Here is an 18,802-nt window from a genome sequence, read left to right as displayed (position 1 = left end):
CCTGAAAATATAAAACCTTCTGTGTCTCCACATAAACTGACTAAACTCACCTGTGAGTAAATATCCAGAAGACTTACCAAAATTTTATCCTGTTTCGACCTCACAGATGCTCCAAACCACTGATGGGACTTAAATTCCAATGGATCATCCTTGGCATAATCTCTATTGCCTAAAAAAGAATATTGTGAGTGGTAAGACACAAAATATACTATTCTTAATATAACAGTTTATTTTTATCCCCAGCTAGGTTGAGAAATAGTACACCTTTGATTAATCAAATATTCCACTGGTTATTTTTCTCATATACAGTTTATATACATTAGAGACTTTCAACTAATCAGAAACATAGGATACATGATGACCCAGAAGTGTCTCAGTGTTATTATTAGCCCCATTATCATAATACGCATGATTGAAAAAGCAATTGTAAATAAAGTTTTCCAGTTGCTCAACTGTTAGATAATTAACTATTAAACAAATACGTATGATTGCCTATTCCCAGAAGATCTTTCTGTGGGGCATAAAGATAATTATGAAAATTAAATGCTATGAAACACCTTTGTGTAAAATGCTATAAAAGACAAGACTGAGACGTGTGCCTATGACATAACAATGCAAGAATTAGAATCCAGGAAACTTGATTTAGTTGGTAGAAAAAAGAATTCAATATGGCACACTACAATCAAACATTTATTTTTATTACTTCAGCCCTCGCTATTGAGAAAATTATTTCTGTACACTAAAATTCCAGGGTCAAAAACAAAATGATGCTTTGGGATAGATCGAACATCACTATATTCTTACCAATATAAGTATACTTGCCTACAGGACACCTGGGATAGAGTCCTCAAAAATGTCAATATCATGAAAGACAAAAAGAGTAGGAAACACTTCTAGATTAAAAGAGACCACTAAGACATGTCAACCGAATGCAAGATGTGATCTTTGATTGAATTTTATGTCCAAATAATTTTTTTTCAAAGTTACAGAGGACTTTATTGGGATAAGTGTGGAAATTTGAATTGTGAACTAGAGTAGGTAACAGTAATAATGTTTAATTCAGCAATAATTACATTGTTACTGTTAATATTCTTCATAATAATGATTCATTTCTAACATGTGATGACTATATTGTACTTACATAAGAAAATGTCCTAGTTTTTAGGAGATGCATGCTGAAGTATTTAGGGATAAGTGTAACAATGTCTGCAACAATGGGTGAAGCTAGGTGAACAAGTGTGTTGCTCGTTGTTCATTGTATTACTGAAATTGAAATTTTCTATAAGTTTGAAAATTTTCACAATAATTTTTAAGACACAGCAATCAATAAGTACAAAATATATGTACAAGACCAATGGTACCTTCTTGCCCTTTTAACACTTTATTATATTTACTCTAATTATAGATGTCTTATTCATTACAAAACAAACCAAAACATAAAACAAAGCCATAAAGACAGATCTAAATACCACAACCCCACCATAAAGAAATGACCTCTGTTAACACATTAGTATCTATCCTAAAGACTTGTTTCATGAATACATGCATGTTTTTATATGTAAAATTGATATTAAGTCAATATTTAAGATAACATTAAAATTATCATTTTATAAATATATGTACGTTTTTCTCCCTTAATATGGCACTTATAAAGGCAGACCTATAGTATCATTTTCATTGTTGTGTAGTATCCCATTATACAGCCATAGAATATTTAATCAATCCCCTACATCTCCCTCAATTTCAAATTTAGGAATATTTCTATTTTTGGAGGGCAGTAGTGTGATCACAGCTCACTGTGGCCTCAACCTCCTATACTCAAGCGATCCTCCCACTTCAGCCGCCACAATAGCTGGGTCTACAGATGCATGCCACCATGCCTGGCTAATTTTTGTATTTTCTGTAGAAACAGGGTTTCATCATGTTGTCCAGGCTAGTCTTGACCTCCTGAGCTCAAGGGATCAACCTGCCTCAGCTTCCCAAAGTGCTGAGATTACAGGTGTAAGCCACCATGCCTGGCTGATATACTTATTTTTATGCAGAAGAGTTCTCTTATCCTTCGTCCCTAGTCTCTGAAACAAGTCATGCTTATTTCCACCTGCAGGCATTTGTGTCCAAGGTCCTCTTGCCCGGAAACTTTATTCCCTCCACTCTGGATTCAAAACCTAACTGAAAATTCAGGTGTGTTTGTCTATTCATGATGCTAACCCATGATGAAATGGTAGTCTGCCTCTTATGGGAACATTTCTCTAACACAAGAGATAATCACAGGAACAAGCAATTATGGTGGAAAATAGTACAGGCACCCGTAAAGAGTTATAGGAAAGTAAGGGTACAGCACAAGTGAGGAAATGTTTTCTGGGCCAAAAGAAAACCTTGTGCAAAGAGGCAGAAGAGTGGGTAATCTTGAATTTTTTAAGAGAATTGTGAGTTGTTCACTATAACTAGAGAGAATGGTCAGGAAGGGAGTGGTTATCAAGAGCCTTTTCTTTTCTTTTTCTTTTTTTTTTTGAGATGGAGTCTTGCTCTGTCGCCCAGGCTGGAGTATAGTGGCGCGATCTCAGCTCACTGCAACCTCCACCTCCCGAGTTCAAGCGATTCTCCTGCCTCAGCCTCCCAAGTAGCTGGGATTACAGGCACACGCCACCACGCCGAGCTAATTTTTTGTACTTTCAGTAGAGACAGGGTTTCACTATGTCGGCCAGGCTGGTCTTGAACTCGTGACCTCAGGTGATCTGCCCACCTCAGCCTCCCAAAGTGCTGGGATTACAGGCGTGGGTCACCCTGCTCGGCCAAGAGCCCTTTTTTCTTAATTGAAATATAATAATTTTACATATTCATGGGGTACATAGGGATGTTTCAATATATATAATGTATACTTATCAGGTCAGGGTAATAAGCACGTTCATCATCTTGAACATTTAGCACTTTTTTTGTGTTGGGAACATTCGATTCCTTCCTCCTACCTATTTGAAATTAGATAATACATTATTTTTAACTATAATAACCCTACAGTGGTAGAAAACAGTAGAACTTACTCCTCCTGTCTAGCTGTAATTTTGTGTCTTTAAACAAATCTCTATTTTCCCATTCTCCCTACCTTTCCCAGCCTCTAGTATCTTCTACATTTTACTTCTATGACATCAACTTTTTCTTAGCTTCCACCTATGAGTGAAAACATGCAGTGTTTAATTTTCTGTTCCTGGCTTATTTCACTTAACATAATATCCTCCAGTTCCATCCGTGTTGCCATAAATGACAGGACTTCATTCTTTTTATGGCTGAACACAGACACGTACACACACCACATTTTTCCAGTGTGTATACATATTCCTGAACACAGACAGGAGACAGGAATATATGTATACACTAAATATATATATATATAAAATATATTACATATAATGTATATAATGCATGTACATATATATATACATATATATATATAGACATATACACACACCATGTTTTCTTTATCCATTCATCTGTTGTTAGACACCTGAACTGATTCCATATCTTGGCGATTGTGAATAGTGTTCCAATAAATATGGGGACACAGATGTCTCTTTGATATACTGATTTCCTTTCCTTTGGATAAATGCCTAGTAGTGGGATTGCCAGAGCATATTGTAGTTCCATTTGTAGTTTTAGAGGAACCTCTGTACTGTACTCCATAGTAGCTGTATTAATTTACATTCCCACTTTTGTCAAGAGCTTTTATGCCATGCTAAGACTGGGCTTTATGGGATTTTTGAGTTGCCTTCTATGCCAAGCATTTTTTCTCCATTATTATATTCCTGAAAAGTGAAATTTCTTCTTTGTGAAAGGTTATCCAATCTCTCCCTACCACTTTGAAAATTTACCTCCATGAATGTTTTCCTTAACAAACGTTACTTTTCTTTAAATTTGTATACGGTGGCACAAGATGCTGCTGGGCACTGTCAAGCAGCATAGGCTTGCAAAGCTACCATGTTCTGTTTCCTATTTCTTTAAAAAAGTATCAAAAACATCCCTTGCCTTAACAGTTATGGATATCTGTCTTTGTGGACATCAGGGTTAGCTTAAGCTAGAAAATTCATGCAAAATCAGTACGAATTTGACATATCTTTTTGGAAACCAAAGTAGTCCAGTATAACTGGATATAATGCATTGGCGTATATTGGCACCCAAAACTTAGTCAATGGTCTTCAAAAAGAATAACATCATCCAGTGCTTTCAATGCCTTCACCTGCAACAGAGTTACAACCCCATGTTACCATCTTTTGAAGAAGTTTGCTCATTAGGAAGTTTGTCTTTACTAATCAAAATTGTTTTTTTGGAGACCAAGTCTTAAAATCTTTGATTCAACATTACATAGAAGTTTCACCCAGAGGAAGTGTAAATAGAGTGGGTGAAGAGAATGCAAAAGAAAGCCTGCTCTCCAGACAAACTGACAAGAAGTTCATTCATGACCTGGGTGAAACTGGCAGCTATCCTGAGGCACATGAGTGAAGTAAATATTTTGAATCATAGCCCTGAAGTCAGCATTTAGGATGATGTTGGACCTCCTCAGATAGCCTGGACTATGCTGACACACTTGAAAAGGAAACAGGACACAGACAGCCACAGAAACTCAAGGGCTGGAAGAAATGCTTTCTCCGGCAACAGCCAAGAATAGACAGATTTCTGTCCATAGTCACAAAACCCATTGGAAGATTAGCTCTGTTCACCCAGATAAATAAAAAAGAAAAAAAGAGTATCTCACACAATAAAATAATTTTATTTAATTATCGAAATAAAGTATTTAAATAACTTAAATCTTAAATATTATTTTATTTCATAATCTTTAAATCTCTTTCTCTAATAAAGTTGAGAAGAAATTGCTCTGTATTATATAAATTAACATAAGGCTCTATGCTACCACTTTCAAAAATACAGAGGAAAACTTTGCTAGAGAGACTTGAAGTTAATAAGCAAGTAAATCACTAGAGACTTGAAAATTTCACGTTTATTTTGCCAGGTTTGGAAACTTGTCATTTGCATTTTATCAAACTGCCATGACTGCATGCTTGAGGACAGAAGCAAATGAGAAAAACGGATTGTCGTAGCTTTCGACTCTACTCCTTATTAGCAGCCAACTCTTTTCCCCGGTGTTTCCAAAGGCATTGTCAACACATTTGGCACTCAACTTGCTGGAAAATTATGGGCAGTGCTTATTTTTAAGATACAATTACCTTCTTACCCTAAGCAAAATGTTTTGTTTCTTCTTTTCATGCCAAAAGAATATCCCTTGGAACAAGATTATGTCACCTTTTTGTGAAACGGCCAAAGTGAACAAGAATGCTAAATCATTAGAAAAGCAAGAGAGTAAACTTCCATTTTGAAGCTAAATGTGGTTGTAGTCACTTGGTTCCTATTTATCACTATGACTTTTATGAATAATGAAATAATTCAGGTCCTTAACTTACTTTTTGCTAAAAAAAACAAACAAAAAAAGAAAGAAAAAATGTCTATCAAAACAATACCACCCTGCATTCATAGACAATTCACAGACTTTCTTAAGCAGCTTTTTACTTCAAACATCACTTGTTTAGTTGTACTTCCTATAACAAATTTGCTTGAAAAAAAATATCCAATAAAGCATGCTTATTTATTAGGTAAAAACGGACAGGTTAGTGGAAGAAATAGCTTAGATTATCCATTAATTTATTTAAATAAATCATAAATCATGGGTACCTCCTATGTCTATATGCTAGTAATATAGCATTAAACAAGACAGATAAGTCCTCGCTTTTCAAGCAGAAAAGTAATATATAATTATATAAAATATTTTCAGAGAGCAATAAATACCACAAGGGAAATTTGAGAGAAAATGATTTGGAGGTCAGACAACTACTGTTATCATGCATTTATTTGTAACCCAATGCTAGTTTGAAATAAGGTATATCACTGACTCAGAGCTGCAAATATTCAGATATTAGCACGCCTAAAATCTGAATGTGTACAATAGTCAACAGTGATATATTTATAATGGTGACATTTTTAGTATTTTTAGTAGTACATAAATAGTACATTTTAACATCAAAGGCACCTGTACATTCACAGTCAACTGATTTTTGACAAAGATGCCAAGCAAATTCGGTGGCAAAGAAATAGTCTTTTCAACAAATGATGCTGGGACAACTAGATACCCATATGCAAAAAAAATAATTTGGAACCATACCTCAAACTGTACCAGAAAATTAACTCAAAATAGATCACAGACATTTTTAAATGTAAGAGCTAAAACTATAAAACTCTTAAAAGAAAACAAGGAAATAAATCTTCATGAACTTGGGTTAGGCAATGATTTAGAAAACCAAAAGCATAATGATAAAAGAGTAGATATATTAGCCAATTAAAATTAAAAACTTTTGTGCTTCAAAAACACCATTTAAAAAGTGGAAAGACAACCCTCAAAACTGGGGAAATTACTTGCTTATCAAATACTGGATTAAAAACTTGTATCCTAAATAATATGAAAAAAAAAAACAAAACTCCTACAACTCAGTAAGACAAACAACCAAATGAAAAATGAGCAAAGAATTTGAATAAATGTTTCTCCAAAGAAGAAATAACAGCCAGTAAGCACAAGAAAAGATGTTCAACATTATTCATCATCGGGTAAATGCAAATCAAAACCACAATAAAATACGGCTTCACACTCATTAGGATGGTTATTATAATATAAAAAAGACAGAATATGAGTGTCCACAAGGATACGGAGACACTGAAACCCTCATACATTACTAATAGAAATGTAAAATGGTACAACCACTTTTGAAAATAGTTTGACAGTTTTTAAAAAAGGTAAATATAGATTACCATATGACACAGCAATTCCACTCCTAGATATCTATGCAAGAGAAAGGAAAACATATGTCCACACAAAGATTTGCACATGAATGTTCACAGTAGCATTATTCATAATAGCCAAGAAGCAGAAAACACTCAAATGTGCATCTACTGGTATAAACAAAATGTTTATTCATTCAGTTGAATACTGTTAGGCAATAAAAACGGAATGTAGCACTGATACATGCTACAATAGGAATGACTATGTATCATATAATTCTGTTTATATAAAATATCCAAAACCAAAAATATGTAGACACAGAAAGTAAATTAATAGCTGCTTAGGGCTGGAGGTACAAATGGGGAGAGACTGATGTTGGACACATTTCTTTTTAGGGTAAATGGAGATGCTCTGGAATTAGACTGTAGTAATAGCTACAAAACTCTATAAATATAGTAAAAATTCATTGAATTGTACACTTAAAACAGGTCAATGTTATGGTAAATTATATCTCAATAAGACTGTTTTTATAAAGGACAAATTTGTCAGGAGAAAAAGTAGCTGTAGCATTGAACAGAAATGTATATATATATATATATATATATAAAATGACTTTTTCAAAATTAATTAAAAATAGATGTGTCAGAAGAGTAATAAACCAAGAATAAAAATGAATAATATAATAGATCAAGAATGAAAATGGATAATAGAAAACAAAATTTAAAAACCCAGAAAGAGCTAATAAGCGTATGAAAAAAGACTCAAGCTTACCAGAAATGACAGAAATGTAAATTAAAACAAGATATATGTTTCACCTGTCAGGCAAAGGAAGATAGTATCAAATTTCATTCAAAGATTGCTTGTGTCAGTATTTTCCTATTTGGCGAATATGTATCAGAAATCTTGAAACACACATTCCTATGACTTCTAAATTTAATTTTTAAAAATTAACTAAAAAAACTTTTTGTACTATGAACTAAGACTAATAAGCTTGTCAAACAGAATGTCCAACAGAATAGGATACAGAGTAAATTATACCTTTATGTATTTTGTATATTTACACACAGACACACACACACAGAGAATATACACAGGCCATAAGGTACATGCACAAATACACACACAAAAGTATATCCTATGGCCCTTGGTTTCCTGAGTGGTGAGATTTAAGTAGGTCTGGTTTTCTCATATTTTCATCAATGGACATGCATTATTTATAAAATGTTTTAAAGGTTTTTTAAAAAGTAGTGTGGATAAATATCCTTCAATCCTCATATACAAAAGCTTAGTTTGAAGCTCCCACATCCCCTCTTAATTAACTTTGTTTACATTTTCATCTCTTACATGTAAAGGAGTTTTAGTTCATAAAATTCAAGACAAAATTTTAATCACACAAGCTCTTCTTTCTTTAAGCATTAGCGTTCCTAGGAACCTCTTCCTTCTTTTTTTAAGCATTGACCTTCCTAGGAACCACTATTCTATGTTATAGAATTAAACTATTAGAGTAGAATAGTGCATAAAATAACTAATTAAAAAATAAAAATTCTAGATACTCCTGAAGACTAAACTGGTGGTTAATGATTTCGTTGACTTAGTAAGGAAATACAGTTTGTTAATTTATCTAAGAAACTCTGACAAACAATAAGTAGTGGTAAGATATTAGAACTAGTACTATTAACGAAAGGACAATTTGCTTTATAAACTTCCAAAGTGTCTTCAAATGTCTCTTGAAACTTACCTGTATTGACTTAAAATGGCCAAGAGACCAAGTTCCCTGAATCCAAAGTGTTTGAAAAATAAATCATTTATATATACAAAAATAAGTTCTGCAACCATAATCCATGGACATGCAAAAGTGTTATTAATTTATATAGAACTATCCAGAAACATCTTTTACATAAAATAAGATACAGCTATTTCCCAAAAATAAACAAAAAGAGTCAGAAAAGCAGAACCAGAGGAAAACAGGAATGAAGCTCATTTCACTGGGATTGGTATTCATTGAGTTAGTTAGTTATTACTACCACAGCAAATAAAGAATCAAAATCTCCCTCTTCTTCCATGAGCAATTCCAGTGGTCCTGCTGGAGTGCAGCACAAAGAATACAGGCCTTTTGAAAACACTCACTGCTTTATCAATGCTGGTTTGTTTCCTTCTAGTCATGAAAAGGAAATGATCCTGAAAGCATCTAACATTTTAAGACAAAACCTCTTTACTGGGGATTAAAAAAAAAAAAAAAGCCAATCCCATGTTAAGTCCTAAAGAATGGGTTGAGTCAGGTCAAAGTGAGCAGGGAAAGGAAGAGATTTTAAAAGAGCTTGTGAGTTTGGTTTCAGTAAAATACTGAAAACATTAAAATACTGACTAACTGTATGACTGTCAGTCAGTTAGTAGTAAAGGAATTAGACTAAAAGATTTCTAAAGTGCTTACCAGCTCTCTGTGTAATTCTGTAACAGGGGATAACAGATTATATCAGGAGAAACATTTTTATTTTAAAAAAATCCTTAGTATAAATTTGTTTTGTATTAACAAGGGAAGGGAAACTACTTTTCTTTTTAATTTTTTAGTTTACAGGACAGTTGCAACTGTAGAAATACCTAGACACAACTCTGGAAGACAGAAAATTCATCAATAGGAGGAAGTAAAACTTAAAGGAAGTTAGTTTAGGGTCTGCCTGAGTGTTTTAATTGCAACGAGATGGAAATTGTTCTGCAGAAGCTAGAAAACAGCTAAATGTTTTATATTCTCTATTAAATACAAAGCCTAGTTATACCCAGAAAATACTCCACAGCATTTTTCTTGACCACAGAACTGGCATAGCCAAGGTTTGCTCTCAACCTACAGCCAGGCCCTTCTAGGAACAAATGGCAAGCATTCCAGCAAGCTGTTCTGGGTAGGAAGAAGAGTAATCTGACCTCCGCCCTTCTGTATGACAGAAACGGTTAGTGGTAGGTGACATCCATTCACTGTAATTGGAATATAAAGGTAGGAGCTTCTCCTTTAAAAAACAAACAAACAAACAAACAAACAGGTAGGTAAGCCTTCATTTCTAAGCAAAGAGACTTTCGTAGGGCAGTGATACATGGTCTCTTTTCTCAATGTACATTAGCAGTCTATCTTTTTGGGTGGAAAAAAAAAAACACATTACTAAGAAACATGGCCAAGGCTCAGTCTGTCAGTAGCATCTGCTTCCCTAGAAAAGGAAAACATGTTATAAGAAGAGGATTTTCTCAAATGTCACAATAACAGAAGTTAAAATGAAAATCAAGCTATAATCAATTTAAGAATATCCACAATTATCTTTATTTCTTTCCTTTTCCGTATTTATTTAGTTCCCTACAGTTCTAGTATGGGCACAACATAAACAATCCTTTCTTCACCAGTATAATGCTTTCTTGTTTACAAAGCATTGAAAGTAATGGCAAAAATCGCAATTACTTTTGCACCAACCTAATACCTTCATAGACATTACCTTTTTTAAAAAAAATCAGATACGGGATCTCATTATGTTGCCCAGGCTGGTCTCAAATTCCTGGACTCAAGCAATCCTCCTGCCTCTGCCTCCCGAAGTGCTGGGATTACAGGCATGAGCCACCAGGCCACCATGCCTGACTGACATTAGCTCATTTGATCTACATGGCAACCCTGAGAGGTAGGTATTATGCTTATTTGACAGACAGGGAAATTGTGGATGGTGCTTGCCCAACGTCACAGTTAACAAGTATCAGAGTCTGAATCTGAGCCTGCATCTTCTAAATCTAGTTTGCATTCTTTATAACCAAAGCTGCCAAGGGAAAAAGAACAAGAGAGACAGCAATGCCTACTTATATAAGCATGGTTCTCGCCTCAGCATAGCTTGCAGTATAACCAATATCAATTATGGCTTACACCTGTACTCCTAGCACTTTGGGAGGCTGAGATGGGAGGATCACTTGAGGCCAGGAGTTTGAGACCAGCCTGGTCTAACATAGCAAGACCCCATCTCTCTTTTTTAAAGAAAAAAATAACAAATAATTAAAAAAGAAAATACATAAAAGGGCACTGTGGTAGGCAGAATAATATCCCTGAGATATTCAAGTTCTAATTCCCAGAAACTGACACATAAATATGTGACCTTGTAAGGCAAAAAGGACTTTGCAGAAGTGATCAAATTAAGGACCTTGAAATAAGAGGTAAGTCTGGATTAGCCGGGTGGACTCATTATAATCACAAGGGTCGGGGGGCAGTAGGGTCAATGTTCAAGTAATACAGCATGAAAACGACCCCGGTAGCTATTGCTGGCTTTGAAGATAAGGGAAGGAACCACAAGACAAAGAATGCCAATGGCTCTACAAGCTGGAAATGGAAAGGAAACAGTTTCTCACCTTGATTTAGCCCAGTGAATCCATTTTGGACATCTGACCTCCAGAACTAAAGATAACAGATGTGTTATCTTTGGTAACTTATGACAATAGCAACATGAAACGAATGCGGTCATGAAGGCAAAACAGATAACAGACTACATGAGCCGTCTAGGTTTGCTACATGAATAGTCTCAATATTGTTTTGCATCGCAATCTATTATAGTTTGGAATAACTTTACTACTGAAAATACATAGATCATTAATCCCTAAACTAAATCATCCACTTGTGAGTTTTCTACCTATCAATCATCTTAGACTAAAACAAAGAAATCATACCCAAAATAACTGTTTCATTTTCACTAATTCCACAACATATCAAAGTTCACATTATTCTTTCAATTTAGGGGAAACAAACTATTCCGTCATTATGCAGACCTTGCTTAAAATCTATAAATTATGAAGAGTCACTGGATGAAAAGGTTTGCAAATCCAAGAGGGCAACTGCTATTTCAAAAGCAAGTTGTAATATTTCAATCATTGCATAAACATATAAAATAAGAAACTTTTTAAAACATCTTAGTTGTGGCTTTGTTTATACATTCTATGAAGCAAATCTGGGGGAAAAAGAAAAATAAAGATGACAAGCCAGAGTCAAGATCTTGAAAGAAAATTAACAGGGCAGCACATTTTGGAGATAACTTTTGCAAATCTAAATTTTGGACTAAGGTTTCCTTTTACTCCTGAAGGCTCACTAAAGCATAAATATTATTCAAAAATCAAAGCAGCGAGTAACTTTTCTATCCTGGATTGTACCTTCTACTAAATTAAACTTTGTATCATGAAACTCCACATTTTTTAAAGTCGTGTCTATAATATTTTGAATATATGTATATGATAATATTCATTATTTCATGTAACTTCTATCATTTTACCAAAAAAGTGACTAGGAAAATTAATAAAACGGGTACTGAAAGTATTAGTTCATCTGCAATGTTCATGTGAAATCTACAAGGAACCAGGAGTCCAAGATGTCCCTATGGAGCTCTAGATCCTTCTATCTCTAATATAATACTCCATATGCATTAAGATTTAATGGTAAATTTATTTGGCTAGACCTTTAGAGTATGTTTTTAAAAACGCATTTATATCTTTCCTCAGCTACTTCCAGTTTTATTCCTCATCATGCCCTCAAGACCATAACCCCACCACCACACACGTATAACCCTTATGCCCACATACATATATATATATGTAGGGCACATGGAATTACTTGATTATCAGTCCCTAACTTCTTTTACTAAGCATACACATACTGTTTTCTCAAGCTAGAACCCTCTTCGACATCTAAGGAATTTCATCTCATTTTTCATTAGCTAGCTCAAATGTCACCAACTAATCTAGGAAGCCTTCTTCAAAGTCCCCAGGCAAAGTTAGATACTTTCCAGTTATGCCTCCTTTATTTTGGTATGAATCTATTTATGTCTACTTTTCAGAATTACAGTAAAATAACTTTTAGACTGATCTCTCAAATATATTTTTGAAAGCCTCTCTCTTACCCCCAACTCAAACCACCAAAATCATGTTACAGGATAGGAAAGCACATCTGAAGTGTCCATCTGTCTTCTTTAAAAGCTAAGAAAGTTGTGTTATGATACCTTAAAAGCAAAATCCAGATTTTCTTAATTAGCTACTAGTGTATGTCTTAATGCATGTGACAAGCAACAGTTAAATGGCCTTTTAATAAATGATATACTGTCTAATATCCAGGGACCTCACTGGTAAACACAAAGTAAAATTAGTTCATGAATTACTAATTAGCCCAATAGATAAAAAGGGTTATTTGCAAATGATGTTTCCTTCCTATTACCCTGTTTTCCAGTCAAAAGGAGAAAAAGGCACCCTTTTAATCCTATACCTTTTAGTTCCCTCTACAAGCTCATAATCTTCTTAGTTGTGTAAGATAAGACAGGCTTTCCAGGTCTTTCACAGATATGAGACTTAGACTCACCCAAACAGACACTACTATAAAAGTTTTAAATCTCTAGAAAATGATGCAAAGAGGCATGATGGATAAGAAATTATTCTCATGGTGTTATTCCACATTCAGCAACAGCAGTTCCAGCAACAATAAAATCCACTAGTTGTTCTTTTGTTAGCTTCTCTTGGTTCCTGCTTATTTTTTCAGATAACTGTTAAGTTACCAACAACCTTCCAATAAATTCTTGTTCTGTTAAATTTAGCTAGAGTCTATTTCTATTACTTTTCATGAAGAGCCCAAAACTTGCATGGAACATACACACAGGCAACCCACCATATGGAAGTGGAATAAATGGTGAGTGGAAATAAATGTGTTCCCTGCCTTTAGATAGCTTATAGTCTACTCAAGAAAACAAACATACTATAACATCAGTAAGAAAAAAAAAATCAACAAAAAATTCAGCTTAATAAAGAAAGAGAACTGTACTCAGTGCACTAAGACTACCAGTATGGCAGAATCTGACCTAAAAGGTGAATGGGAGAGGAAAGGACCATTTTACAAAATATTACTTAATGCCAAGCATTTATAGTATCTCCAAGCACTTTAGTGTAAAATTTTTATTGTGATTCTAGAGCTAGCTGAGGTTTGTTCTTTTTTGTAGGAAGGAATATAGTTACTATTCTATTTTTTCAAAGGAGAAACAGACTATGCAGCAACCAGCGTAGAATATTTCATACAATTACAGACTTCAAATGTTGATGCAACAATCATCTGGGGGCTTCCTAAGGCTCAACTAAACTTTCAAACTCACAAAACTATCAAAGGCCATATGAAGCACCAATCTATTTGCAAGGATATAGGACAGAACCACAGCTTTCCAGCAGGACAGAACCAGACATACCTCTTTGGTGAGAATCCTTACATGAACTTTCCTATACAGCTGTCCACCCAGCTGTCCAGAGTACTTCTCTTTGCCCCGCCAGGTGATGGCTCAGATATGAAGAAACAAAACCTGGTAGACACAGGAGTCATTCTGGCTTCAAAGCCTCTTGCCCCCCAGAATTGATATCTTTTGCAACAACTCCATAGCCATAGCTTCCAGAGTCGCCACAAAACACATGCCAGTTTTAAGTCACTATACTCAAGGAACCCCAAAGCTATGACATCCCTATCAGGTACTTAGTCTATTTATAGTTTCTCCCAATCCAAATGCAACTTAACGTCAGGGGCCATTTTTAGCATAAGCAATGATACCTAGTCACTTAGTCACTCAGATACTCAGTAAGTCAGACTAGAAACTTAAAGGAAGACCAAACTTGCATGCAGAATAGAAAATGGTTTTAATAACCATTTTCCAGCAGATGATTATTGATAACATTCCATTTTAATATCCCTATATGTGTTGTTCAGTTTAGTTCCCATTATGCTATAGTAACAAGCATCCCCCAAATCTCAAGTAGTTAAAAAGAACAATAGATTTTTTTTGTCCACACACATATGAGTAAGAGTCTAAGCTTTATGTCTTCCTTACCACAGGCCTCAGGTTGACAGAAGTTCTACCATTTCAACTATCACTACTCCCTGTGACATCTGGGAAGGGGCAGAATAATGCTCCAGCTCTTAAACTCTGCCACCCAGAAATGACACAATTCTCCTTATGTTTTATGGGCCAGAAAAAGTCACATGGGCATACCAAAGGTCTTCCCAGAAGTTTAAAAAAATGCGAATAATGACAAAGTGTTGTAATATCTCCCACATCATATAATTACAGCTAATTTTCTTGAGACTATTTCATAAACTAAATTATTTCCCAAATATTAAAAACATGAAGACAGGGCACTTTTAAGCACTAAAATCTGTTCTGGGCTCAGAAACACAATAAAGTAAATAAACTAACCAATTTATACTCTTCGTGATCACCCCTGGAACGTATTATACAATGTAGAATGGCAGGTAATTTTCCCAAGGTAATGTTAGAAAAAATGACAGAGGCTAGATTTGAGCCCATGTCTGTCTAACTACAAGGCCTATTCCTTTTCATGACACCATGAGGTTTAACAAATAATGGAGTGATGAAAAAGAGTCAAAGAGGAAAGTCCACAATAGTATCAAGAAGTTTAGGAGGGATAAAAGGATGTGATCATTTCAAGCAGACAAAGAGCAGAAACTTTAAGGAGGGAATGGCCAATGGGGTGAATTGTAAAAGAGCAGTCGAAAAAGATGAGGAACCATAAGCATCCACTGAAGCTGGCAAATAGGCTGCTGTCAACAATCGCAGTTAGAATCACTGCTGGGTTGGGTCGGTGCCACAACCCAACAGTGATTCTATTGGATTGAAGCATGACAAGTGAGGAAGACACAATATGTATTCAAAAATCATGGATGTAAAGGAAAGAAGAGAGAAAGATGTGACTGACTAAGATACATGTTCAAGGGAAAACAGTTTTTGATTAGTTTTTCAGGGAAAAAACTTTAAACACACTTCAAAGTTGGGGAAGAAAGGAAAAGGGAGAATGTAGCAGGGATACAGAAGCAAATGAAGGAATAGGGAGGGTCTCTAAGAAGGCAAAAGGGAGGAATAGCGACATGAAACAGCTCATGTTTACTGAGCCATTTCAACATGCCAATCCCTGTCCTAAGCACTTTAGAAGTCTTCACCTATATGTAAATTAACTCATGCGATGTAATCCACACCCATGGAGCAGGCTGATGAGAATACTGCACTAGGGAGATGAGGGTAACCTAACAGTAACCCGTACAACGTCAACAGCTGGTAACTGGCAGAACCAGGGTTTGAGCCCCAGGGAGGCTGCCTTCAGAAACCCCACATATCTGCTCAGCTTCTGTCTCCCTGGAGATAATAAAAGAGAGAGAAGACATTTGTATTGTAGGGATGCTTATATATTTGGGCTAAGATGGGATGAAGAGTTCCTTGGGAGAGAGACATAAAGAAAGTTTAGCAGGATACGATAAGCTATAAGCATTTCTTCCTTGAAACTCAATACCATATAGTTTAATGTGGCTATTTTAGATATACATTTTCTTGACTGGATTATTTAAATCTATGTTGTCCTCTTACATTCAAATAAACACCATTTGAATAAAAATACTAATGTAAAAAAATGAAGTCTTAATTGTTTTTCCACTGGGGAGGTGTCAGAAGTTATACAAAAGGATTACAGAAATATCATAAACAGGGACAAAAGATATACATATACATAAGAATATATGTATTATACATATACATAAGAATATATGTATTATACATATACATAAGAATATATGTATTATACATATACATAAGAATATATGTATTATACATATACATAAGAATATATGTATTATACATATACATAAGAATATATGTATTATACATATACATAAGAATATATGTATTATACATATAAATATATTTTTATATATATATATACATCTACAACCACTAAATGACTTTAGTTATTTCCTTACTATACAAAAACCTCTTATCGTACATTCATCTCTTCAATTTATTCAGCACTAACTTGGGCTGGGCACCAGACAATGTTCTAGGCCCTGGAGTCTCAGCAATGAACAAAGATAAAAAACCGTCCTCATGGAACTTACATTCTAATTGAGGGAAAGAGACATTCACTAAAAACAAATAAATAACATGTAACAATGTAAGTATTACTGGGAAAAATAGAGAAGAGGATGGAAGTGCAAGGTGAGAACGGGGAGTTGGAATTTTAAATAAGATGGTCATCACTGAGAAGATAATATCTGAGCAATTCTCAAAATGATGGTGAAGCAGATACTCAGTGGATATTTAGGGAAAGAATGTTCCAGGCAGGAAACACAGCCCAGGCAAGGGTGAGGTGGGAATGTGCCTACTGTTTATGAGGCACAGCACAGCACAGAGAATCAAAGGGAGGAAGCAGAGTGAGCTCATTGTTTTAATCCCCTCGTCATTTTGGGCTGGCTCCTGCCCTCTGAAAAAAGCCACAGCTCCTGTCACGTGGCTCTCTACACCTAGTATTCTGTCTTCAGATTCTGGTAATCGCTGCCTTCAGGCCTAGAGGTCACATTTTAACTAGTGCTGATATACGATCAATCCCCAGGTACCTGCACAGTCCTCTGTAAATAGTCAAATTACCCCAATTTAAGTGTGCCATCTCGTTCCTGGCAGTGCCCTAATTCAGAAATCTAGGGCAATAGTCCAGGTGGGAGACAGTGGTGGCTTGGACCAGGATATTAGCAGTGGACTGATAAGAAGCAGTTAAATTTTGACCTACTGACAGGTTCAGTGTCAAACACGGCTCCAGATTCTGGCCTAAACACCAAAAGGATGGAGTGCCATAAACTGAGATTCATTTTTTAAAAATCACAAATTAACAGAAAATATGTGCAAATACACTAAAAGTAGCTCACAGGAAAAGGGATACTGAAGGCTTACAAACAAATATGAAGACACTCAGTCTTACTGTTAATTAAAGAAATGCAAATTAACATAACAGATACTATCTCCTTCTATAAAACTGACAAAGATTTAAAAATATGCTAATAAATGAGGTTGCCATGGGTTTCAAAACATAACTGGAGGGGTGTAAACTTCTGTGAGGGAAAGTACATAATACGTAACAAAACTTTAAATATACATACATTTTGATCCAAAAATCTCCTTTATCATACAGATATATTCACATATTTGTACAAATACTTGTGTATAACATTTTCACTACAGCAGTGTTCATAATAAAAGACTGGAAATAACCGAAGTATCCACTAGTAGAAAATATAATTTAAGCAAATTAAGTACACATATACAATAGAATAGTATCAGTGATTTACAAAAAATGAGGTAAATTCATATGCCGATAAGGAAACATCTACAAGAGACTTCTATTATTAGAACGGTGCAGGGAGGCATCAGATTTTTGAGTTGCCTTTTTTTCAAGGATGCATACATATATAGAAATGAGAAAGTTCTGGAAGGATAAAAGAAATTGTTAAGAGTAATTGCCTCAGGCTGGGCACAGTGGGCCAAACCTGTAGTCTCAGGACTTCAGGAGACTGAGGGGGGCAGATTGCTTGAGCCCAGATGTTTTGAGACCAGCCTGGCAATATGGCAAAACCCCATCTCTTTAAAAAAAAAAAAAATACATAAAAACTAGCCGGGCTGGTGGCACACCTCTGTAGTCCCAACTCCTCGTGGGGCGGAGGTGGGAAGATCACTTGAGCCTGGGAGATGGAGGCTGCAATGAGCCGTGATCACATCACTGCACTCCAGCCAGAGTGACAGAGCAAGACCCTATCTCAAAAAGAAAAAAAAAAAAAAAAAAGTGATTGCTTCTGAGAAGACTGATGTGAGTTGTATGTTTCATTGTACACCCTTTGAGACTGTTTAAAATTTGTTTTACCATGTGCAAATATTATTTTCAATAAACAAAAAATTATCTGAAGCAATAAATCATCTTGCAATACATAAAAACCTACAGTGTTAAGTACAGAAACATCTGAAGAGTTCGACCTATCAAAATCTAAACTGTGGTTTCCTTTTATTAGTTCTCATATTTTGTTAGACAATAAATGCCCTAAAACTATCATATTCTGAGTCACAGGTATTTCTCCATTTATGGTAAAATTGGGCCTTTTACAAACTCTTGGAGTTTTCCAAGTATTAGCCATAT

At 35.1% G+C, this 18,802-nt stretch overlaps 1 protein-coding gene across 2 annotated transcripts in view; it reads right to left on the bottom strand.

Moving 5' to 3' along the window:
* The window catches only part of ITGAV (integrin subunit alpha V), a 91,830-nt gene that overhangs the window by 58,006 nt on the left and 15,022 nt on the right, over positions 1 to 18,802 (bottom strand). For both annotated transcript variants that reach the window (XM_031008551.3, XM_055380357.2), the window contains exon 3: positions 78 to 169. In XM_031008551.3, coding sequence (XP_030864411.1) covers positions 78 to 169 — 92 coding nt within the window. The remainder of the gene's footprint in view (positions 1 to 77; positions 170 to 18,802) is intronic.

Source organism: Gorilla gorilla, chromosome 11, assembly GCF_029281585.2.
Source record: "Gorilla gorilla gorilla isolate KB3781 chromosome 11, NHGRI_mGorGor1-v2.1_pri, whole genome shotgun sequence".
Taxonomy (NCBI): domain Eukaryota; kingdom Metazoa; phylum Chordata; class Mammalia; order Primates; family Hominidae; genus Gorilla; species Gorilla gorilla.
The sequence above is the reverse complement of the archived record's forward strand: the minus strand, read 5'-3'. Positions and strand labels throughout refer to the sequence as shown.